This window comes from Parasteatoda tepidariorum, chromosome 5, assembly GCF_043381705.1.
Source record: "Parasteatoda tepidariorum isolate YZ-2023 chromosome 5, CAS_Ptep_4.0, whole genome shotgun sequence".
Taxonomy (NCBI): Eukaryota; Metazoa; Arthropoda; class Arachnida; order Araneae; family Theridiidae; genus Parasteatoda; species Parasteatoda tepidariorum.
In genome coordinates this window covers 75,583,958-75,609,862 of record NC_092208.1, presented here as the reverse complement: position 1 = coordinate 75,609,862, position 25,905 = coordinate 75,583,958, and the positions used below count along the sequence as shown (strand labels likewise).

Below are 25,905 nucleotides of genomic sequence, written 5' to 3'. Positions count from 1 at the left end.
AAATAAAGATTTTATCCATATTTTTCAAAATCCTAAGAATTAAAAATATGATAATTACGTGATAGATCCTGAACCCTGGAATTGATTAGTCCTGAGGCCTTTATTTTCATTGCCTGTCCTGACCTAATTGGTTTGGCTAGAAATGAAATTTATGTTTAAAATTTACAGTATAAAACTACACATGCAAATTCATTCAAGCAAATTAATTGGCACTTACCTATATGAGCCATATTTCCAGGACTAGCTATTTGTTTTTTTCTTGCTTCTTTCATTCTCTGTATTCCATCTTCAGGTTCGTAACTAAATTTACATATTAAAAAAATTACTAAATTCCCACACTTGAAAAATAAATTTAATAATTTATTTTAATGTTTAATAATTAAGTGTTTAAAAAATAGTGTAAACAGCTAATTTAAACCCTTTTGTGAGTTGACCATCTGGGGAAACTGTAGGGGGTCAATGTTTGATCATTTCTTTCATTCAAAACATTGGAGTCAAAACAATAAATGGTAAAGTCTAAACAACAGTGCCAAACAATAATAAGGGAACATTTTTGAAAAACAAATAGGTTTGTAAGTGTAGTAATAACAGAATAAATTTTAAAGTGTTCAAATAATTTTGTTTTGTTGAAGTTTTTAAATTACATGTTTTCGTGTTCTAATATTTTTAAAAATTATTTTTATTACACAGTTCACATGCATAACTAACGAAAATTTTTTAAAAAGTTAGTTAAATATTATAATTATATGTAACAAATTGAAGTTCATTCAGGTTTGAACACATTTCTTAAGATATTCATTTGGCTATTTGCTAAATAAAATTTTTAAGTGAAGTAAAAAAAAAATTTTTAAATGATATATGATATAGGAAGCAAGATGATATAGGAAATGAAAAAGTAAACAATGACTCACCCCCTCTATAAGACCGCTGATATAGAATAATTGAGATACAACTACTTTATAAACAGTATCGGCTATATTTTAGATTTTTAACATTTGGAAAAAAGTTATGTAGAAGAAAAACCACCTTTGTTTATCCTGTATAGCATCTTCTGCATCTTTTACATCTTGAAAAAGAGCTGCTGTAAGTTCCGACCGTTCTTTAAGAGTTTGTGCCAATGAGTCAATTTCAAGTTTTATATCAGCAAAATGTGATTCCAGCTACAATAATTCAGAATAGGGAAAATTAGTAAAAATTAATTTATAATAATAACTGCACACATTTTATTAAATATTTACTTAAAATAAAGTGTATGAGCAGAATCTGTTGATTTAAATCAAATGATTTTTTAAAAAAAAAAATCATTGATTTAAATCAACTAATTTTTTTTATCTATATAAATTGATTTTAAAAGTTAAAAAACAGTGTTTTAAATTATTGATACTTTTATTATTTTCTTTTCTTAGTTTTAAAATTTATTTGAAATAAATTGCTGCATTAATTAATTTTAGTTAACGAAATTGCTTTCTTTCTTGATGTGTGTTAAATTCCAACACATTTGAAATTACATTTTTAAAAAACTTTTGATTCTTGAGATTGAAAGTACAGATTAAAGTAAACGTTTATTGCTGTCTTAATTTAGACTTGCATAGCTGTAGAAAGTAATTAATAAACATGAATCTTTTTCAAAAAAATAATGCAAATAATGTTAGTTAAAATTCTACCTTTTGAATGAAAAGGTGAGGAGTTAAAATCTACATTATACTTTATTGGTGGGAAATGTACATTTCAGAAGTTTGAGGTTGTATTAAAAAAAAATTACCCTAGTATACGAAAAATATATAGAAAGAAAAAAAAGGCTGATGAATTCAGATATTTTTTTTCTAATATAATTTCATTCCTCCCTTCAAAGTCAATTTGAAGCAGTAGGGTTATTAACTGGTATTTTTTTCTCATAATATGTTTACAGTGTCTTTGACATTATCTGATTTTCTATAAAGAAATTTTGTGAAAAAAAATTCCAATGAGTACATAGTTGATTAAAAAAATTTTTTTTTTATTTTTTAGCTTAACTTATCTATTTTGATACAGAATTAAAAATGAATATCTTAATATAGAAGTATAGATTAAATATTTATTTATTTATTGATAAATGACTACATTTATAAACACAATCTGTTACACTTATTGTCATTTTAAAAATCAAGAGAAAGAAAAGATATTTTAAATTAACTAAAACAAAGTTTCAATTAAATCAAAATAAAGTTTAAAGTACATGGGTCTGTCCAAGCCAAATTTACTACCGTTTAGCGGTACCTTCACAAATTCAACTTAAGGAAAAACAGTAGAAGAATTTCACAAAAAACTTTTTTCTTGAAAAAAATTTTTTGTGCCTCGTAAGAAACGATAAAAAAAAATTTTACTATATTTTTGTGTCGATTTTTTAATATAATTTTTAATTTTCACAAATTATGTCTAAATTTTAAAAAATAGGTAACTCTCAGAAAAACCTAGACAGACTCCTGAAGTATTATTTAAATTCTCTATTTCATCTAGTCTTTAAATTTCAATCTTGGATTTGTTTCAAAATGGCTGCTATGCATTTAAAGCTATGTATTATAATGAAAAATTATTTTAGTAAGTTAGAGCTTCTAAAATATTGTTATAATATAGTTTTATATTAATTTTATTTTGGATTAAACATTTATAAAGTTTTGTTAATCATAAATTAAAGTTCTTACAGTGTATTTGCATAAAAAAAAATCTAATTTAAATAAAAAATCAAAAAAATCATGAACCCTGTGTATAAGTGGGTTTTAATTATTATTAACACATTCAATTTACATAATTATTTTTTTTTTAAATAAATTAGGATAAAATTTGGATAATCAAAAAGAAACAAATATAGACTTTTAAATTAAAACTTTCAGAAGGACATACACTTTTGGTTTCTTGACATAGATTTTCGCAGAAAGAAATATTTTGCTTCGGGGCAAAACCAGCTCCACTATCACATCCAATAGGTGAATTCTGATGATCTGACGATAACTCCTGGTTAATAAACATTTGTGCCCCATTCATAATCTCAAATTCTAGAGCCTAAAAAAGTAGTTGAAAGTAATATGAAATGTTAATTATCTATCGTCCACCACAGTTGATGAAATAATTCAAATTATGGCAAAACAAGTACTAGATAAAATTGTTTCTGAAATTAAAACAAAGTACTTTGGAATCATAGTTGATTCTACCCCAGATATTACACACATTGATCAAATGTGCATTGTTGTGCAATATGTAGATGCGCAAAATGAGCCTATTGAAGGTTTCTTAACTTTTGTTGCCATACATAGCCATGCTGCAGAGAACCTGCATGATACAATTGTGCAATTTTTTAAATAATCTGACCATTAATTTGCAAGACTGCAGGGGGCAGTCATATGATAATGCGAGCAATATGGCTGGTAAGTACTCTGGCTTACAATCCAGATTAAAAATAGAGTGCCCTTTGGCTGAGTTTGTGCCCTGCACAGCTCACTCACTAAATTTGGTAGGAGTGAATGCTGCAGAATCATGTGAAGCAGCTGTTTCCTACTTTGGTTTTGTGCAAGCACTATATAATTTTTTTTCAGCTTCCCCTCACAGGTGGGAGTTTTTTACTTCTAAATTCGAACAAAAAGATTTTCTTACTCTCAAATCTTTATCGTGTACAAGGTGGTCTGCAAGTGCTGCTGCCGTTAGGGCCTTAAGAAAAGGATATGCAGTTGTAATAAAGACATTGGAAGATGTGGCTGAAAATTCTAATGAAAAAGCTTCGACGAAACATGAAGCTAAATGTTTACTTAAGAAATGCCAAACTTTTGAAATTGCTTTAATAACCATTATTTGGGATACGTTACTACAGCGCATAAATGCTACAAGTAAAAGTTTGCAGGCTCAAAATTGTACCTTTGAAGTGATAATCCCACTCTATGAATCCTTAGAAGGATTTATTCAGAATGTGAGAGAAAACTTTAGTTCTTATGAAAAGGAAGCTGAAAATCTTGTGGGAAATATTTCTTATAAAACCTCAAGAGCTCTTCGAATACCAAAGGCTTTAGATGATAGCACCAGTGAAAGTGTGAATTTGTCCCCAAGAGAAAAATTTTTAACTCAGACACACTATGTCATTTGTGACAATTTGAAATTTCATTTAAGTGAAAGAAAAAAAGCTTACAGCTTTCTCGAAAGAAGGTTTGGATTTCTAACCAATAAGAAACCAGTATGCATGGAAACAGTAAAGCCATTTCAGGAAGCATACTTTGAAGATGTTGATGATGGACTTTTTGACGAACTTGTGCAATTTAAAGACTTTTTGACTGATAAGTCAAATCCAACTGAAATGTTAAAGACTATACGAACGCTACAGATAGAAGACACATATCCCAATATTGAAGTAGCATTAAGAATATTCTTATCTATTCCTGTGTCAAACTGTTCAGGAGAGAGATAATTTTCTTTAATGAAAAGAATTAAGAATCGACTTCGTTCAAGAATGACAAATCGCAGACTGTGTGACTTAGCACTAATGTCAATGGAATGTGATTTGACAGAAAGTCTAAAATTTGAAGATATCTTAAACGATTTCAACAGTAAATCAAGAAAAAAACTTTTTCTTATTATATAAGTTTAATTTTACAGTAAATTTATGCACAAAATACAGTAAAGTCCATAAATCCTATTACTGAGAAGCTTCCCCAAAATGGCTCCATTGACTGTTTATTATTGATTGGACAGATCTATAATTTACCTTTAGTAACACTACTTATAAAATATTGCATATTTTTTAATTAACAATTTATATAAATATATTTCATATTGGTTTCCAAGTTTTTGGTAACTTTTTACTCTAAAAATCAAGTTTTCTATTTAGCTTCCTGGAAATGCTGATTACTGATTCTTTTTTATTGAAATATAATTTCTATCGTGGCTTTTTCACTGTTAAAATTATGCATTAAATTTATTTGTTTATGGTCACATTTTGAACTTTTTATACTCTATTTGTATGAATTAAATTAAAATTTAACTGTTTTATTTTATATGGATTTACATATAGATAATTAATATCTGCCTATTTTGAAATTACAATTATTCACTTATATATCTCTTCTTACTTATATATATTTAAGATCAACTTTGTAAAAGAGGGTTTTTAATTAATTTAAGATCAGATTCATTGGGGCCCCCGATAGTCTAGTGCCTACAGTCCCCAAATTTCTAGATTGTCCCTGCCCGAATATATAATTAACTCTTGACTCTATACCATAGAACAATTTAATTTCTTATTCTTATCAATTTGGCGATACTGCGAGAAGGCAGCTTCTCCCCGGTGAATGTCAACAAGACATAGTCGCTTTAATGAATGCCAATTTTATATTAATTTATTAGTTGATATTATTAATCAACGGATAATGAGAACGAAAAATGTCATATACAAGAAAAAAATAAATTTTTGGTTAAGTGTAACATACCAGTGCTTCTTTTTTTCTTTCACACAATGATAGCCTAAAATAGAAGGTGTAGAAGATTCAATATATATAATTGGTTGTAAATAATATAAGGCATGCCTAAAAAGATCGGTGAAAGGATACATAAAATAAATCATGAAACAAAATCAGGTTTTGAATTAACCCAAATCAAAATGTCAAACCTATCTGTACTGCTATTTCAATTAGATTGCACCATGCCAATTCCTGGTAGTGTTCACCCTGGATAACTACATTTCTAATTCACATCACTTGTGAAATAATCCTGCATTCACCAAATTTTAGACACACATTGCATTAAAATAATTCTACTTACAAACACTCTTGAAATTTCTTTGTTTTCCTAGATTCCTTCAGTTGTAGCTGGTTGTAAGCTTCTTGTAGTTTCATGTGATCCATCGAAAGCTGCAGATTGAGACTGAAAAGGTGAAGCGAGTAAAAATAAGTAAATTATAAAATTACCAATAACAGTTCTTAAAATCAAAATATGATAATAAAAAAAAATATTCATAAAATGGAAAAGATTAGATTCAATACTAAATAAGCTTTACAATTAAGAACGAAACATACTCCTTTAGCTCATCAATCTGAACATTTTTCTTTGCAATTTCATTTCTTAGTTCGGCTAGTTTCTTCTGAGCTTCTGAATTTTCTTTAATTTGCTGTTCCATAGCGTCTGTGATAGACTTTAAATTAACTCTTTCTGTTTCTTTTGCTGACATCATATGCATCTCCACTGCAACATTTATAAAATTTTAAGTACATAGTTTTAAGAACATTACGTTCAATAACGTTTCGAATAAAATAAATGCTAATATGAATAAATAATTCTGCCTCTTACTTGCTGATTTCTGTTTAGAAAGCTCTTTATTAAGGACAGCCACTTCTATTTCTAAACTCCTTTTTTTTAAATTGTTGTCATCCATTGCTTGTTGCAGTGATGTTATTTCTGCCTCATACTGTCAACATAAAAATAAAATTTAAGTAAGCATTAATGAAATAACCTATTATTTGTAATGTAATACACGTTTAATATATAAATATATAATCCTCTACTTCCGAAATTTTATGGATTTTTAAAGTTGTAATGACACATTCGTCATACAATGCTTTTAAAGATGCTGAACCAATATTTCAAGCCATGTTCCCTGATAGTGCTATAGCTAAAAGTATTAGCTTGAAAAGTACAAAAATGACGCACATTGTTTCATTTGGCTTAGCACCCTATTTTCATTCTTTGTTTTTAAAAGAAATTAGATAGTTGCCTTTTGTTTTGTGCTTTGATGAAGCGCTTAACAGTTGCGCAAAAAGGCTGAAAACCTTAATGAATCAATTGAGGAACTAATCACGGATAATGCTGTTTTTGAAGCAGAAATTAAAAACTCTATGGAATATGATGAAAACATAGGTGACTCCAAAATTAAAATGTTGTTAACAAAGTTTAAAATAAAAGAATCAGTTTCTACTAATAATGTTAATGTATCGAATGTTAATGATAGTAAAAATATTCCAATTTCTATTAATTTGGCTAAACTTAACATTCCAACTTTTAATGGTAATTCAACTACATTTTTAGAATTTTTTAATAGTTTCTATAGATTCTAATGAATTATTAAGTCATGTTAATAAATTAATTTACTTAAAATCTCTTCTTTTTGGGGATACTTATAAAACAGTAGCAGGTTTTGCTTTTACAGAAGAAAATTATAAATTGTGTTTAACCTTACTAAAAGATAGATATGGAAAATCAGAACATTTAATTCATTGTTTTGTAAATAAACTCTTGGAAATCGAATCAGTTAAATTTTCTTCAAATATTCAGGGGCTTAGGCATTTGTATGATGAAAGTGAAATCAGTATAAGAAATTTACAATCTATAGGTGTAGCATCAGCTAATTTTGGTCATTTATTAATTCCGATTTTATTAAAACAATTACCTCATAACTTAATAATAGAATATCATCGTAAAAGAGATCATATTAAATCGGGTGATATCAGTGAATTAATGAATTTTGAAATTGAATTTCGAGAAGCAGCAAATGCAGTTTCTGCGATTTCCATGAAAACTCACAAACCAGCTAGATCAAAAAAAGAAACTAGATATCCTAAAAACAAAAATATTCCTACATCAGCCGCTTTAAATAGAATTGTTAAAAATTCTTGCATTTTTTGTAATTCATACTCGCTTACAGGGTTAAAATGCAAAAGATTTACCGATGACCAGAAACGTTTTAAATTAAAAAAGGAAGGACACTGGTACAAATGTTTATATAAAAACCATTTGCTAAATCAGTGTTAAGTTAAAATCAAATCTTGAGAAATATGTCCAAGTTTTCAACATAATTTATTGTTTTGCTCAAAGTTAAAAAATAATTTATTACAAACTTCTCCCCCAGATAAAACCGAAACTATTCAAATTCTGGAGGATCAAGCGGTAATGTCTACTGTTTTTAAACCTAATCAATCATTAAATAATACTTTATTACAAACTGCTCGAGTACATGTCAAAAATGGATCTAAAAAATTAATAGCTAGAATACTTTATGATTCTGCTTCTCAAAAATCTTATATTCGAAAGGATTTGGCTAAAGCATTAAACACGAAAAGTTTAAGAAAGGAAAAACTTTTTGTTTACACATTTTCAAATCGAAATCCTTTGGAAAAGGAATATGAATGTGTTAATATCGCATTACGCAGCAGGTTTCCTCCATACTCAAGTATAAATATTGAAGCCTTAATTACCGAGGAAATATGCGCTGCTTAATTATATTCAGAATTTGATCCCCATTTAATAGAAACTTTACTTTCTCAAGGATTTAAAATCGCTGATTCATGGGATAAGAAACCCATTCAAATATCGTTAGGTGCTGATTTCTTATATTCCACTTTAAAAGGTGGGTTATTGAAAATACGCAATAAATTATTCCTTCAGCTGGCGTTTGGAGATTCCTTAGTAGGACAGGTGCCAGATGGTCCTTATCAGGGTGCGGCTTCTTGTTTTAACATTTGTTGCACTTTAGCTGATTCAGCTGCAAATGATTCGTCATGTTTATGGAATATTGAATCATTTCTCACTACTAGAGAGCTAGGAAAAAAAAATAAACTCTGATCTTATTAATTTTTAAAACAGGTTGTGGTTTGAAAATGGAAGATATGAGACACCAGTTTTGTGGAAATCTGAAACTACTAGTGAAAATTTATGCGGAGATTTAGCGCTGACGAATCTTTATTTGAAAGATATAATGATGTTATGAAAGAAGAATTAGAAAGGGATTATCGAAACTTGTAATTCTAATTGTTTTGTGGTCTATACAATGCCGCATTGGGATGTTTTTAAAGAAAATTCTTCCACTACAAAAACAAGAATAGTTTATGATGCCAGTAGTAAAGCGGAAATAATCTAAGTCTTAACGAATGTCATATTTCCAGCGATAATTTAAATGCTAATCCTGTAGACATACTTCAGGTACAAAACATCTGGAAGTACTTTTAGTACTAGTTCTGTAAGTCCAGAGTAGCACCCCTTAAGAAATCAACTCTACCCAGATTGGAGCTATCATAGCCACATGAATGGTGAAACATCAAGGAACTATTTAAAAATCTTGATAAAATATCTTTGTGGTCTGACTCTACGATTTTGCTGCACCGGATTAAAGGCTCAGCGTTCAAATGGAAGCGATTACAGATCCTAGTGTTTGAAGACATTGCATTGGCAAGGATAACCCAGCAGATCTCTTAACCAGGGGAATTTCTTGCAAGGACCTGATTTCTTCAAGAAAATGGTGGAATGGACCCAAATGGTTATGTAACTCAGAAGACACATGGTCATGTACTCAAAAGTCTGAAATTGAAGCTGACATTGAAGAATTGGAATCTGAATACAGACCGAAAATTTTGGTTTCCTCAACAATTGTTTGTGGCAAGTTAATAGATCCTGACAGATATAGCAGTTTAAGAAAATTAAGAGTAACACAAAGTTCAGAAGCCTCCAATGAAAAAACAAACAAATTTACCTGCATTATAGATTGTCTACATTCTGTGAGTTCCTTTTTAAATGTTTGCATTTCTTCAAGAGCCTCATTTTCCGTCCTCTAAATTAGATAAAGTAATTTATAAATAACTAACAACATATTCATTGGTATTAAAAACAGATTCTTATATTTGTAAGAAAATTACCAAGTTCAATAATAAAACAAAAATATAAATTTTACTAAATATTAAATAATTTAGACCATTGAAATTAAAAAAAACCATTGCTGAGGCTTTGAAAAATTTTAAAATTTCTACAAATTTAAGAATTATTTCCACTATATTTAATTATTTTTAAATATATCTATAGCTAGCAGTTAAATTTCAAGGTATCTAAATTTGGGATTCAATACTGCAACATTTTAAAAAAAAATGCTACCTTTTCTTGTCCACCTAATTGAGTTTGTTTTTTCACATCTTGATTCTGTGTAGCTAGGTCCTCTTCAATGTTAGCTCCTTCTTCAGAAGCGCGATCTTTAAAAAGCAGCTGCTCATCTTGAGGCACACAGTTCCCTAAAAAGAAATTAAGACAATTCAGCATTTTTTTTGTTTTTTTTACTTTAGTAAGTTTCTAAATACAATATATACACAGTATGAGTAGTTTGTTGTTATTTTCATTCATTGTGAAGAAACGGTACCTCACAGCAAGTTCAGACCCATTAGAATTGTTGTGCTTTAGAGGTATCCAAACATCTAGAGAGTAAGGAACGGCATTTCCTTGATACTATTGTATCGTTCTTTTAAGTGAAAACATTTGCTAGCTGAATTAAATGATATAATTAATTTAGATACATCGCGTTGTGTCTTTTAAATTTTATTACTTAGGACTTCATACAACATAATTTTTTTAGATTGTTAACTAGCCATTATCACAAAGATTCAACTTTAAATCAACATTAATTAAAGGATAATCTGACCTTAAATAATTAAAACCTAGATGAATTAATATAAAACACATTTTAGAAATATACGAAAGTATTTATTGACTTAAGTAAAATCTAGGGTAAATAAAATAGTTACAAAAATTGGACACATGGACTTTGACATATCAGTCCTACTAAAGTTAAATTAAAACATAATCAAAAACTTAAGAACATTAACTATAAATTAAGTTAAGGGACTCTGTAAGAGGAAAGGAAGGAGGAGATCGCTTAAAGAAAAGAAAGAAAAAAAAGGTTTAAAAGAATTTACTTATCTAAGCGCGGACCGGATGGTGGTCGGCAAACCTACTTTTTAAGAAGGGGAGATTTGCGACTGCTAGTGACGTCAGGCTATTCACGGGAAAGATGAAAGAGAACAGAGGCCCCAAAAGAAATAAATCAGATCCCTTTTTAATAAAAACATTACTTATCGGTAAATTATATTATTTTAATTTAAGTGCCATAATTAAATGTAAATTCAATTATTAATTTAATTAGTGTAAAATAATTAGTGTCAACAAAGATGCATTAAATATTACAATTAATAAAATAACAATTATATAATTTCCCAACCATAACAATACTCATTTTTGTCACAGATACACCAGTGTTCCATAGAACAAAATTGATGTTTTGAGTGAAACTCTGGCAAACAGATTTTAAAAAAGAATGTGAATTTACAACAATCTAAGATATTTTTAATTAAATAAAAAAATTAAATAACATACCTTGTCTCCATCTGTTAAGTTCTGCTTCTGCTTTGAACATATCAGCTTTGAGTGCAAAAACTTTTTTCTTTTCCTTTTCATATTTTATTTTCCATTCCGCTGCTGATACTTCTTCATTAACAACAGCAAGGTTCTTTATAGTTTTCGCTCTACGAAAAACATACTGATTCAAAAACAGATTGATTTGAAAGATTTCATTTAAACAATCAGCATTATCAGTTAACTACCTCGTATCTAGTTTAGAGTTTGCTTTATCATAAAAATAATTTCATTCAGAAATAATTTTTATGATACTATTTCACCTATTTTGAAGAGGATGATTTGATTGCATAGTAAAAAGTGGCAGTTGAATTTCCCAACATAAGGTTAAAATAAATAATAAAGTATTAAAATACGAGAATTTCAGAGCATCTTTTCTAATTATGTATCACTAAATAATTTATTTTCCAAGGAACCTTTCATAAATTAAAGACATAATATACATATTTTATTTAAAATGTCATTATACAGTAATTTGTTTAGATGACCTTAATCTACAAGGGAGTAAAATACAGAAAAGGTATTTTTTGTGTGGGGTTTGGTTCACTACAATAGTTAAGGTAGCCGTCAAGGTAAATAAGGTCAATTTCGATGAAAATTCCGATTGTGACATTATTTTATTTTAATTTAGAGTGAACTTTTCTGAATCCAGAACAGTTTCACTTTTGTTTCTACGTTGCTTAGATCCGGAGTTATTGTGATTTGAATAAAAGCAGTCGATCATAGTAACAAACCGGAAGTGGGATTTGGAAACCGAAACTAACTATTTTTCACGTTCTACGTTGTTTCTTTTAGCTTTTTTTTATAGAAATATTGTCAATTTTCAACTTTTAAATTTGTGCTACTTACACAGCCCCATACATCAGTTTTTTTTATTATATTTCTGCAAAATACATATGGCAATACAGCCTTTAGTTTGTTGTTTGGATTCTTTAGTTTGATGTTGTTTGTTTACTGTCTTCTTTATTCTATTACGCTTTATAACTACTTTTCTTTAGTAAAAATACAATACTTTATTAGTACCTATATTATTTAATCTTTTTTATTTATTAAATATGGGAAAAGCTAGGAATTATTCGAAAAAAAAACGAAAGTTTCATGGAAATCGTTTCTGTAAAGACGAAGTAAAAACAAACGCGTCAGTTGAAAATTCGGATTTGCTCAATATTTCTACTGCAAGTTCTTCCAAATTGGAAGAAAACATGAAATATTTTGAAGAAAAAAAGTCGAAAAATACATCGCAGTTGACAGGTAATAGAATTTTGGACATCGAGATTTTGATAAATGTGATAACAATGCTTTGTTGCCCTCAGTGTTTCGCTCCAAAATTGGACTTCAAAGAAGACTCAATGATGGGATTATGCTCAAATTTTACAATTAATTGCAAAAGCTGTGATTTCTCTGTGGGATTCTCTTCAACTAAAAAGATAAACAAGAACAATATTATCAATACACTAATGGTATTTGGCCTTCGACTGATTGAAAAATCTTTTTTCTTTTATTTTACGTTACGATTCTTGTCATCAGTTGAAATGTAAAATAATTTCTTTTATAATATTTTGCAATATTGTTTATTATAATGTATGAAATATAATTGACGAGCAACTCTAATCCAAAACATATTTTGTGATTTCTGCCCTCATATGTATAGTATATATGTAGAGGACGTGTATTTTTTTTTTAAATTTATGTTTTCACTATATAATTTCATAACATACGTAAATACTGAAATATATGTTTAGTTTGTAGTTCAGAACATTCCAAAGGGTCTCAGCTAATTGTATTAAAAATATGAAAGAGATATATCAATTACTTTTTTCTCTAGACCATTAGTCGTTTCTTCAAAAAATATTTTGAATTGTCGATTTTTAACAAAATTCATAAACAACCACAACAAAACTAAACAGAAAAAATAAGAAGGAAAAAGGAAAGAAATTATGCTAAAAAGGTAAAAAGAAGGTTTTAGCTATAATCCTAGAGACTTTTTAGAACTTTACTGCTTTTTTTACATTTATTTCAGTTGCTTGAAAACTTTAACTGTCGTTTCTGAGAAAGTAGTTTTTAGCTCATTTTACCCTACGACTTTTGTGATAATTCAAAATGTAAAAGAGATATCTTTAAAATATTAGACACAACTGTTCGCTATAATGTATAGAGTGTAATGAACTAAAAACTTTGTTCCAGCTATTTTATTTTTCATTTTATGTCCACTTTAAGTGCTGGTAGATAGTAATTTTTTTAAACATTTTTATGTAATTTCAATGTATAAAACTATTTTATGTGCAATTATTTAAATAATTCTTAGTTTTTAGTTCATAACACTCTTAAAGATATCAAGTACTTGTAATAAAAAAAATAAAAGGGATATGTTAATAACTTTTGTGTAGAGCATTAGCCGTTTCATATTAAAATCCAAAATTTTTGCTAAAATATTACCATTTTTCAAAAGTTTAAATAAATAATGATTGATTGTTATTGATTTCACTGTTTTTTATCTACAATACACCAAACACAACGTTTAAAATTAGAGTTTAATTTTTTTTAAAAATTCTGTGCCGAACGTAGACGGATACCTTAAGCTGAATGACAGGAAAACCAGTTCAAATATTAGAAGTATATTGTAGTTTGTGTGAGATTTTATTAAGTTCTAGTTACCTTTTGTTCAAAACAGGTATAAATACAAAAGCATAGCATAAATAGTGCAAATAATCCAATTGTAAATAGTACTGACAAGCAACCAACTTAAAACAGTCAAAAGAATACTAATTCATGCCAACATGAAATAATCCAATAAGCATTCACAGTGATGCAAGTGGCAGAACATGGTTTTGGAGCAACAAAAAAGCAATTTTGGAGAAGCGAAACAAAGATCTGGAGCATATATAATAAAAAGAATTAAAATAAGAATATAATAACGAGAATTTTTAATTTTGTTCATTCATAACATATCATTTTTTACTCTTTTTTGAAGGTTTCTGCCTTAACAAATTAAAATTCATTTTACTGTCTTCCAATGCTGTTAAATATTCTGCTATCCTCGACTTAGCCTCAGATAAGAGGCTCTGTTCGCATTCTATAATTGACATGTCTTTATTATTTAACCCATCTTTCATACTTTTTTCAGCTGTGGCTAAGAGATCATGAGAAGCCTTCAATTTTTTTTGCAAATCAATTTCAGCAGCTTTCAATCTGCTTTCCTCAGTTTCAATGTTTTCACAGTCTTTTCGCTTTCTTCTTTTTCAATCTCTAATAAAGCAGAATAATTTTTAAATGCTGCATGCACCACTTTAATCATATCGTTGTCAACTTTAAAGCTATTTAAACCCCCTATTTTGTTAATGTGACACAACTTGTCTCAAACCATTAGCAGTATGCGAATTTAAACTTGCCCTATTGTCAAGTAGCTTTTTATTCACACATATGATGCAATTTAAGCCAACTACTTCAATTTGGAGCAGAAGGCTGTCCTAAAATGGAAAAAACAGGAGATGAACAAAGTTTGGCGCAATTCTCCTGGACAAAAACATGATAAAAGCATGATCAGCAGCCCTTCTGCAAAAATTGCTTCTGAAATTCTTAGGCTCCCAAGATTGAAGATTCAAACAATTGTAGGTTTTATCACTGGGCACTATCATTTCAGGAAACATCTACATAGATTGGGACTTTTCGAACAAGAACCAACATGTCGGAAATGCCGTGAAGCGGTAGAATCAGCACATCACATCCTATACGAATGTGATGCCCTCGCCCTTACACGCCTCACTACCTTAGGCAATCCATATCTTAAAGAGCTTCACCTTAATTCCATTAAGGGACTGTCAGACTATATAAACGAAGTAGGCGACCCAAGGCAATGGAACTAGGAAAAATTGGGCTTGGAGCATGGTACAAAATGCAACATGTGCAGAGGTGCCACATATCTGACAAGCTGAAGCAAGAAGAAGAAGAAGATGTAGGAGCAGGTTTCCACAATTGGCGCAGTACTTGCACCACTGCCGCCACCACAATATTGAATAGGAAAAAGTGTGAATGAAGCTAAACAATATGAAAAGAGTATATAAATGTAATGCTACATCACAAGAATATATAATGCTACATTAACAGACATAGTATAGTTTCCTTTCTGTAATGATGAGTATTACTTCTGTATTGAAACACAGAATGAAAGAAAAAATAGGAAATAAAACCCTCTTTCTACACCAAAGAAGGTTCTTTATTTGAGAACAGTAACTAGAGCATGTTTATCTATGCCTTAGTTGTGCTCTTTTCACACGCATATATATATATATATATATAGCACAAAGCACATCCTTTACTGAAAGAAATGAGTGTTAATAATCACAAAATTAAAAATTATTGAAAAGGAAGTCAACAATCAATAATAATTACAAGAATGTTGAAAAAAAATATAATTTAAATAAAGAGTATTAAAAATTTTTTATGCAGTTCAGTAAATTTTTTAAAAGTAAAAAATTTTTTTTTAAATATTTTTGAGCAAAGTTCAAAACAAATTCTTACCTGCGACCAAATTCTAATGTAGATTTTGTCTCTGCTTCATTGTAGGAGGCTGGAGAGCAGCAAATGATGACCGTAGTTCTTGCATTTCCTCCCAAACTCTCTTGTAATATTCTGGTAAGTTTACTGTCGCGATATGGAATATGAGATCTCTACAATGCAAAAAAGTATGTTTAAAATATATACAGTTAAAGATAATGTTACTTTATACAAGGATGTGATTGACAAAAACACAAAAAAGAGGAAGTTTATAACTGCAGCATTGAACGTGCAAAAGAAAAAATTATATGAATTCAATAGCCAATCTGATAATGATTAGATTATTATCTATTCCAATAAATATAAATAAATGGTAATTATGTTCTTAAATAAAATCTTGATTAAAATAATTTTTTTTTAATAATTTAGATAACTTTGAGTAATTATGCATAAGCACGATTTTATGTATCACATCATTTTAAAAAAAACATTTCTTTAATGGTCCAAGGACCTTTATGGACTTTGTCATGAGTTCTTTGTTTTTACGATGGTCTTTTATTAACATGACTGATCTGTAGACTGTTGATAGGACAAGAAAGTTAATTTCGTACACAATTTTTAGAGGCCTTAGATTAGGAATCGCGATGTTGGATTTCAAAATCGCGACGCTTGATTTTAAAATCGCGTGAAAAAGAATCGCGATGCCGGATTTTAAAATCGCGTGAATAAGGCCATATCGGAATTTAAATCGCGATGTTGGATTTTAAGATTGCGTGAATAAGAATCGCGATGTTTGATTTTAAATTAGGGTGAATAAGAATAGCGATGTTGGATTTTAAAATCGCTTGAATAAGAACCATTATGTTTGATTTTAAAATAGCGTGAATAAGAATCGCGATANATAGTAGGTACGTAATTACAAAAAAGGAAAATTTTCAGCAACTCTATCTTAACACAATTTCTTTCCTACATATATATAATTAGAGTACTGTATTTTGAAAAAAACATGATGTGGTTTCTTCATATGGGGCCCCTTTGACAGTCGGGGCCCCGGCGTTGTTACGGCCCTGCTTTATAGATATAAATAACTGCATTGTTAGATTACATTGTTACAGATTCAATGGTAATACAGGTTAAAATTTTAAAGATGACAATTTTTAAATTACCTTAAAAACACTATAGAACAAATATAAAGATCCAAAAAAAAAAATATAGATTTGATAATCAAAACACAAATAATTGCCAAGTAATGATTAAGTTAAAATTTAAATTGCAAAATTAAAAATTTTAGATACATTGACTTGGGCTGAGTTGATGTATGAATAAAAAACATTTAAATAAACTAACATTTTCTTCGGTAAGTGCAGATATAACGTTTCCAAGAGCAGCTAATGATTTGTTGATATTTTTTGCTTCATCAAGCACCATGCCTTCAGCGCCAGTTTTGCTAACCTAAAAAAGTAATTATTTAATAAATAGAATAAAAAACTTATTTCACTTTTGCAAAAGAAAAAAATATATACATATCGCTCATAGAATAAATACACATGTACAGAATAAAATCTGGGACATTTATAAAGAAAAAGATGAGTCACCTTTTCACTACCGGATAGATCTACCAAGTATAATTTTCCACTGATTTTCTTTTGATTTTCAAGATTTTCTTGCTTTACATTAATGAGGAAGACACTGTGGCTACGAGAACTGTGCTCATTCATGTCTATAAAGAAATACATTTATAATATTAAAAGCTTATAATTTAATAAAAGTAAATGTTTTCATAATTATTTAGACTTAGGGTAACCTGGGGTAATTCCTTATCAAAAAAAAGCAAACATTTATTTCGCGAAAAAACTATTCAATATAGAATTTTAATATTTACTGGAAGTTTGAGACTATATGAGATGAGTCCTATGCTAACTTCTTTTATTTGAAAATCTAACTAGAATGTAAAAGATTTTAAATTTTTAGTGATCAGGAATTACCCCTTCTCTTGATAATCTAGGGTAATTCCTGATCACCAGTTTTTATAGTAAAGGGGCTGTTTAAAAGTAATTATGCAATTGTAAGCAACAAATAAGACATATTTTTTGGTTTATTTGTTTGATCGATATGTTTAAGCAGCTCAGGGCTCGAAAAACGTCCTCGTTGGTCAAAAATTCCCTGCGGACAACAAATATCTCGAATCCGACGTCCGCGCGGGCTGTCATTTTCCCATTAATATTCGTGATACATTTTCAATTTTTGTTATCTTTTGTTGTCTAGTGCCTCACTTCTAAAATGACCCTCTAATCTAGAAATACAGCAACATACTGCGCTTGGTGGAATTGATGTTTTCTCTGTCTGGGAGTACTGCAGTGGTTGAAAGAGGCTTTTCAGCAATGAGCTTACAAAAAAACACATTACGTACTGGTCTTAAACAAGAAGTGTTAAATGCAATTATGAACATCCACATAAATGGAAAACCCCTTTCATATTTCTGTGCAGAAACCTCTGTAAATCATTGGCTTGATTGTGAAACTGGCAAACGTCATATTTGTTTCATTTAAAAAACGAAGTACCCTCGGATTAACTCGTAATTGACATTCCAGATAACTTGACCTTTGTCATTTAAATTATTTCATAAAAGAAATAAATTATTTCATAAAAGAAAGACTAGGTTTTACTATTAGTAGCCTAGTATTTGTAATCCTAGTAACTACTAATTCATTGTGCAATTTATATAAATGTTTATAATAAATAAGAGAAAATTATATTTTTATTTATTTAGAAGCTACGGGTTAGTTTCAAAGGAGGACGGGTACATTGCCGGACAAGCCGTCCTAATTTTTCTTCCTAGAAGCTTAGTATCTTCTATCAAGAACTTACTTGTTACAGCAACATGTCTATTTAATTTTCCTTCCTTCATAATTTTTATTACGTCGTCAGGGCAAGTGACAAATCTTTCTGTAGCTCCCTAAAGGAATAAAGATTTTATGAGAACTTGAATAAATATTTTTTACAAGATAATTTGGGCTAAAAAATACCCACCTTAACAAACGGTACTTTGTTTTCATCTTCATGAACAGGTAAATTGGTTCGTGTCACTAGAGAAATAAACAATTAATTAAAACATTGAAATAAGAATATAAAACATATTTATAATAATTTTATAAATATCTTACCATCCAGTAAATCTCGGATTTGGTTCATATATAGTTCATAGTACGAAACCTGTAATAAATAAGTCCAAAGGTATTAAATCCTTTAAACGCATTTAAAGATGTATACTTTAAACTTAATTATAATTGAAATACGCATACAATCAAACCTCATCAACTTGTACAATATTGGTATAACAAATTTTTAATATGTCAAACAAAAAATTTTATTCTATCTTTATTTTTAATATTTTTGTCATTATTTAAATAAAGTATTTTTACTTAGACTCAAGGAAAAATAAAATTTAAAAAATTTGTGAGGATGTTACACAAGGAGGCAAAATAAAAAACTTTGTGAGGATATTACATTCTTTTTGCCAGTGAGAATATAATACATCGGAACCAGTTTATCTCTACATTAACAAATCAAATTCCATGTTTTGTTTTTTTTTAAATTTCCAATGAACATTGAAATTTTGAAAAACAGTGTATACTACAGAAATCAATGCCTGAGACAAATTTTATATGAAAGAATATTATTATTTCATAGATAGAGCAGTGCATTCATAACAACCAGCTGGGTTTGAAAAATATCTAAATTGAATTCTTGCCTGCATACACCACCTCAAAATTGCAATCAATGAATTAAAGAATATTAAGTTGATAAGATAAGATATTATAACAGGGAGCATAGCCAAATTATTCAACAAAAAATATTTTTAAGCACTTTTAAAAAATATCATAATTAGGCAGGGTTGGAAAGTTTTTGACAATTGATGGTTTTATCTTGTTTTAACAGTCANAAAAAAAAAAAAAAAAAAAAAAAAAAAAAAAAAAAAAAAAAACTTTTGGCATTGATTTTAACAATTGTCAAAAAATCATGAAATTTTGAATCATGTAAAACGAATGGTGTTTTCATACACTACGGACTGACAATATGCTGAAATAGATTGGGGTTGACTTAACTGTAAAAACGTTGAATAGAACAATGTGATCTGTGTCTTTTCGCATAATTCGAAGGGAAAATCAACATAGTAAAGGAAAAATCTCATTTTGAAAAAAGGTAAATTAAGCACTTAAACACCCAATGAAAATAAGTACCTTTAAGCACTTTTTAAAAACGCTACACACCCTGTATAAGTTAAGAGATATTATAAGATATTAAGTTGTGAGCAAACATAAGGCCCACACATGCTTGCAGATGCCGTAGATGAAAGAAAAAAGACTCTCCCAAAGATAAATGTGTCATTAAAATGAGGGATCACAGAGGGAGAAATGTGACACAGAAGATTGTTTAAAATTGTTAATTTGATGCAAAGAGGTCCAGATGAGAGGATTTTAAGATAATGAACAATAGCATTTCGCTTTATTTTTTCTTTCTTCATTATTGCTTTTTGACCTGGAAACTTTATTTCACCAGATTTTTCATTTTTTTTTTAGCAGTATAATTTTAAGCAAATCAACTGTCTAATGTGTATCACCCATCGATATTGGCCACGTCTGGGTCACCATAGCGGGGATTTTAATCCCCACTATGGTTTAATGTCAACCTTCATCTATCAAAAGGTACCTTGTGATGGAATCAAGTTAACATGTCTTATATACTAGTGATTTGGTATTTTATATTTATAGTGGTAGTTCCGCCACATACCTCACTTATTTAGATGACCTGCTCTTCCTCGAACATTAATCTGGGAGCACTACATTACCGCTCCCTTTCATCTATAAATTTATTGTTATCTTCTCGATTTTCGATTGTCTTTTAATGTACCATTGGAAACACATTTTTAACATTATAGATATTTGTTATATATTTAATTATTGAATCTACCTAAAATTAGGAAAAAATTTTCAACTTTTGCCACTAAGACAAATTCTTTGCAGTCATAAGGAAGCTCTCGACCACAAATTTCAATTGAGTAGATAACATAATGCAATTAAGTATGTTTAATTAAAGCCATTTTTTTCCCCTGCATCAGCCAAAAATTAAATACATAAAAATTATTTTAAAAAAAACTGAAAAATTCTAAAAATTTAGCAACTTATGGTTATATTTCCCCACAAATTAGTTAAAAAATATATTTTTATATTTTGGCATAAGTTAGATTTTAGGTATATCAAACTCATTAAACTAATTTTTTTAAGGGGAAAAATTTTAGTAATAAAATAAATTACAATGCACTTTTGACCAAGTATGAAAATTTTCTTTTAAACACTACACTTTGAGTAAAAAACTTAGGAGAAACAGGTCAGTTATACAAGCAGCCAAGTTAAATAACAAAAATGTGGATGAAATAAATAGTTTTGAAAAGGTTGATAATTACTTTAACTGAAACATATAAATAATATACAAATTTTATTTCCTTATCAATTTTAATAAAATAATAAATATATAATTAATAATTATAGCATACAGTTCAATCAAAGTTTTCTTTAATTAACTTACTTTTATATGGAATTCAACGTTCTCTTCTAAATTCTGTATATAGCTAAAAAGGTCATGGATCATCCGGGGTATTACGCCAAGTTTCTCAGAATCGGACATATCACCCTAAAAATATACACATTATTTAAAATAGTTTTAAACAATGAAAAGAGTTAACGTCTAACTGAAAAAAGTTTAAAAATACTTACTTCCATTGTATAACTTTTACCACTAGAAGTTTGTCCGTAAGCAAAGATGGTTCCGTTATAACCGTTTATTACATCTAAAAATAGAAACAGACAAATAAAGATATAAAACATTTTTTGAAACCAGAAACTATAATAAAAGTAAAAGAAAAAATTTAAAGAAAAGAATTTTAATGAAAACTATCTTGTGTGCAGCGAATTTCAGAAACCAAAAATATTTGTTTAAATGCTAATTTGCAGAGAGAAAGGAAACAATATTATTTAATACAACTTTTTTAAACAATAGGATTGACATATTACATTGCCGATAGACCAACAAGTCAACAACAAAAAATTAATATCGTGGAATAATGTAATGTTTATAACCTTGCTAAAACTAATCAGTGATAACCAAACACATTTAAAGATTCAAATGACTAATACTATCTTTCTAATTCAATCATGACTAGTTCAATCTATATTAACCCAAATATTTAAAGTTTTATATGACTACTTTTATGAAATTTTGAAAGTGTTTAAGCATCTTCTTTTTAGCAAGAATCTTGGAAATATTATTAAAAAAAATCTAAAAAAGGATTTGAAAAAAAAAAAAAAAAAAAAAAAAGAGGATTGCAGATCTGAGGAAGAATGTCAGGACAGTTTTATGATACAAAAATGATTTTATTATTACTTATGAGATGCAATAAATTGGCTTTGAGAAAGTTTTATAAACTGGTATTTTGTTTTTTCATAAATCTTTTCATTTAAGCTAAGTCTAGTGTTACTGCTAGACCTTGGAGTCCTTAGGACCTAAGAATTCCGAATTTCTGAGACCTTTCTTGAAAGTTTCTTCTTCTTCTCATTGGTACGACAGCCCAGGATGGGCCTTGGCCTTCTCAACAAGCCTATGCCAAGACATTCTTCCCTTAGCCAAGGTCCTCCAGTTAATTATCTTTAAAATTTGTAGGTCCTTTTCAAGGCAGTCTAAAAATCTTATGTTTGGTCGTCCTCTTTTTCTTGTACCTGTTGGCCTGGCACAGAAAACTTTTTTGGTTGTCCTGCTATCCTCCATTCTTATAATGTGGCCTGCCCATTTAATCCTTTGAATTCTGATAAATTTAATGACATCAGGTTCTTTATATGCTCTGTAGAGTTCCGTATTTGATCTTCTAAACCAGGTACCGTTTTTACTTATTCCACCAAAAATGCTTCGCAGTATTTTTCTCTCAAAACTAGCTATCATATTTTCATCTCCACGGGTCATTGTCCAGGTCTCACATGCGTATGTAAGCACTGATCGTATAAGACATTTATAGAGTAACACTTTTGTTTTTCTTTTTATTAGGCTTGACTTAAGATATTTTCTTAGGCCATAAAAATACTTATTGGCCATCGTGATTCTCGTGTGTATTTCTTGTGTAGTGTCATTTTTGTTGTTAATCTTAGACCCCAAATAGGTGAAGCTATCAACGGCTTCGAATTTGTATGCTCCAATTTCCAGCTTTTGTGCAGGGCATATATTTAGTTTTATTTTCATTGATTCTTAATCCCATCTTAATGGCTTCCTTCTCCAGACATAAAAAGGATTGTGTTGAAAGTTTCTTAGTCCTTATTTAAAATACGAATCTCTACAATTAGAATATATATACAAAATAAATATTTTATGATTAGAAAAAAAGTTGTGCTTATTAAATGATTCAGTATTATCTACAAAGAATTAAAATCAAAATATCAATTCAACATTTTTAATACAAAAAAAAAATTAGGTGAAGCTTATGTATACACATGAAGTTGACCAGTTATGGTGCATTGTTATGGTCAACTTATGCAGATGGATAAGTAATTTTTTTAAAATCATTTCTATATCATTGAAATGTATTCATGTGCCCATTAAAAATATAGATGAATGTTTTTTAGTAGGGGAGAGTGGCTCACCTTGGGACATTTTCATTTTTGGTCCTAAATTTTAAATTATCTTTTAGATTCAGATGTCAGCATCATCTAAGCTTGGAACAAATTTTGATTCTATTGATTAAGCAGGTAAGAATTTGTTAGAATTTTTATTTTTTGAAGCATGTTTATTTACTTTTACATAAAAGTTTAATTAGTTGTCGAAAGAAATTTCAATTTTTTTTTAATAGTGGGTGATATAATGAAGTATAAAGCTTTGCCTTTCGAATTTATCAAATTTAATTGTTCTAATGCTAAGCCTAAAAGTATGATATTTTAAAATATCCTATTAAATACGATATAGTGCACCTTGGGACAGATAGAGGTGGCCCACCTTGGGACACTAGATATGCATAAATAATCCTTTTTAAAAATAGATTTTTAACAAGATAGCATGCAAAGTATTTTTTAACTTATATAATCTGTTTATTTTTAGTTATTATTTCTTATTTTAGGAACTCATTAGACTTAACTAATCACAAGAATTTGGAAGCAAAAAGTATAAAATAATGCAACAATGTGGCTAACAATGTTGAAAAAACAGCTGCAAATTTTATCAGGGAAAGAAAGCTGCTGAATTTTACAGTATTAGTAAGGCCACTCTGAACCGCAATTTTCTTAACTTTAAAAAAAAAAAAGAGCAGCCAAATCCTAACTTTAAATATATTTTGAATATATAGAGTCTCAAAATATTCACAGGTGAGGAAGGAACAAATTTGGTACACTATATGATACAAGCCTTCAAGTACCATTAAGGATTAACAATATGTGATGCACTTACATATGAGTGTGCTTCGCTAAACCAAATGAACATTCCTCCAAACTACGAGAATGCAAAAAAAAAAAAAATTCTGTGAAGATGAGGATCTCAGAATTGGTGTGAAATTACATGCAGAAGAAAACCAGTAATTAGTGATTTATGCAATGATGACAGTGATGATGATGCTTGAAACTTAGATGAAATGAACAGTGAAAGTGACAACAAAATATTAGACGATAAGAAAAAAGTAGTGAAACAAGATTACATATTGGAGATTTTGCTCATATCAAATTAGCTGGTAAAAGATCTGTTGTTACCTTTGTTGGTTGCGTTGAAAGAGTTGATGGAGATGAGTACCTGTTGTCAGTTTTGAGAAGAGAGAATCAATCTGCAACATTTATTTATACCGAAAAAGATAAATCATACATAGATTCAAATGACATTTCGTTAAAACTTAAGCAGAGCAAAGCTTTGAACGTTCTTTAGGTTTGGTATTTGATTCTGAACAATTGAATTTGCATATAAGTTGAAACTAACAAAATAAAACTTTATTAACAAAATTTAAAAATGCAAATTTATTTAGTTATACTATTTTTAGAAAATTTCTACTTAACTTTTCACATCTTTTTAACTGTCCCAAGGTGCCCCACTACGAGGTACACCTTGGGACAAATAACAAGGTAACTAAACATTTTTTAAAATTTTTCTATGACAGGTACAAAATCAAAACCTAGTTAAAAATGTTTTCAAATGTTACAAGAATACCAGATAAAATTTTGTCAATAATTGATCTGAATAAAAAAATGAAAATAAAGAAGTGTCCCAAGGGGAGCCACTCTCCCCTACACAAGAACCAATAGATATAGGAAACAAATTTAAATCCATTTCAACATTTTAAAATTTATTTTGTCAGACAAATCAAAAAGTAATTTGTTGTGCATTTCATAACACACATAAATCCTTTATATTTTCCCCATGTGGTCAACTCACAAAGGAGTTTCGATTGATTTAGATCAATTTTTAATTATTTTACTAAATCAGTGAAACTCTAATACTTTAACCTAATGGCATATAAATATTTCTAAAAACCCTTTTTTATTGTCAACTTATGGTTTAGAATAGCATTCTATAACAAATAGACAAATTTGATTTAATTTGCTTGTTAGCTGATATGTTAAGTTACAAAGGCTTTACTACCTTTCAAAAAACGGAATAAATTTGATTATTGACAATAGAAGTCAACTCAGACAGGTGGTCAAAAAGAAGGAATATTAGCCATCAATAAGAGAAAGAAATGAGGCTCACCTTTGACAATTCCTTTAGCTGCTTCATTGTATACTTTCTCTTGTGTATCATTGGGTTTAAAAACTTTATCAAACATATAAAGTTTTTCCTAAAATAAAACATAGAGAAATAAACTATCATCATCAGTACAGTTATATCAGTTAGGTATTGTGCATTTAAGAATAAAAAGAAGACAAAAATCTATTATTATGCATTTAAGAGAAAATAAATAGTTGAATTTATGACAGAAAAAAAGTAAAAAATTAACAATGAATACTCCAATGCTTTGGTTTCAAATTTTTCAATAAACCTTCTTTCAGCAGAACCACAACTTTATAAATAAAGTTGTGGTTCTGCTAAAGTTCTGAGAAAGCATTTCTATTTGAATAATTAATTTGTAATAAAGTAGGAGTTGTTTTATAGCAAAGAAACTAACATAAAAAGATTAATAGAAGCTTTTTATGTTACATATATTATTAGCAGAAATTT

General features: G+C 28.9%; 1 protein-coding gene across 1 annotated transcript; it reads right to left on the bottom strand.

Annotated features, from left to right (window-relative positions):
* Window positions 1–25,537, bottom strand: LOC107450311 (kinesin heavy chain-like). Its single transcript, XM_043047535.2, has 20 exons — window positions 25,438–25,537; window positions 21,447–21,520; window positions 21,259–21,363; window positions 18,837–18,885; window positions 18,703–18,758; window positions 18,541–18,628; window positions 17,268–17,392; window positions 17,020–17,124; window positions 15,697–15,845; window positions 11,140–11,288; window positions 9,871–10,004; window positions 9,476–9,553; window positions 6,304–6,421; window positions 6,033–6,198; window positions 5,779–5,880; window positions 5,448–5,481; window positions 2,881–3,039; window positions 1,027–1,160; window positions 218–300; window positions 1–136 (listed from the first exon to the last, which is right to left on the bottom strand). Exons 1-20 carry the CDS (start codon window positions 25,511–25,513, stop codon window positions 33–35), a joined length of 2,088 nt encoding a protein of 695 aa, XP_042903469.1. The 5' UTR covers window positions 25,514–25,537; the 3' UTR covers window positions 1–32.
* Window positions 25,538–25,905: the final 368 nt, after the last annotated feature.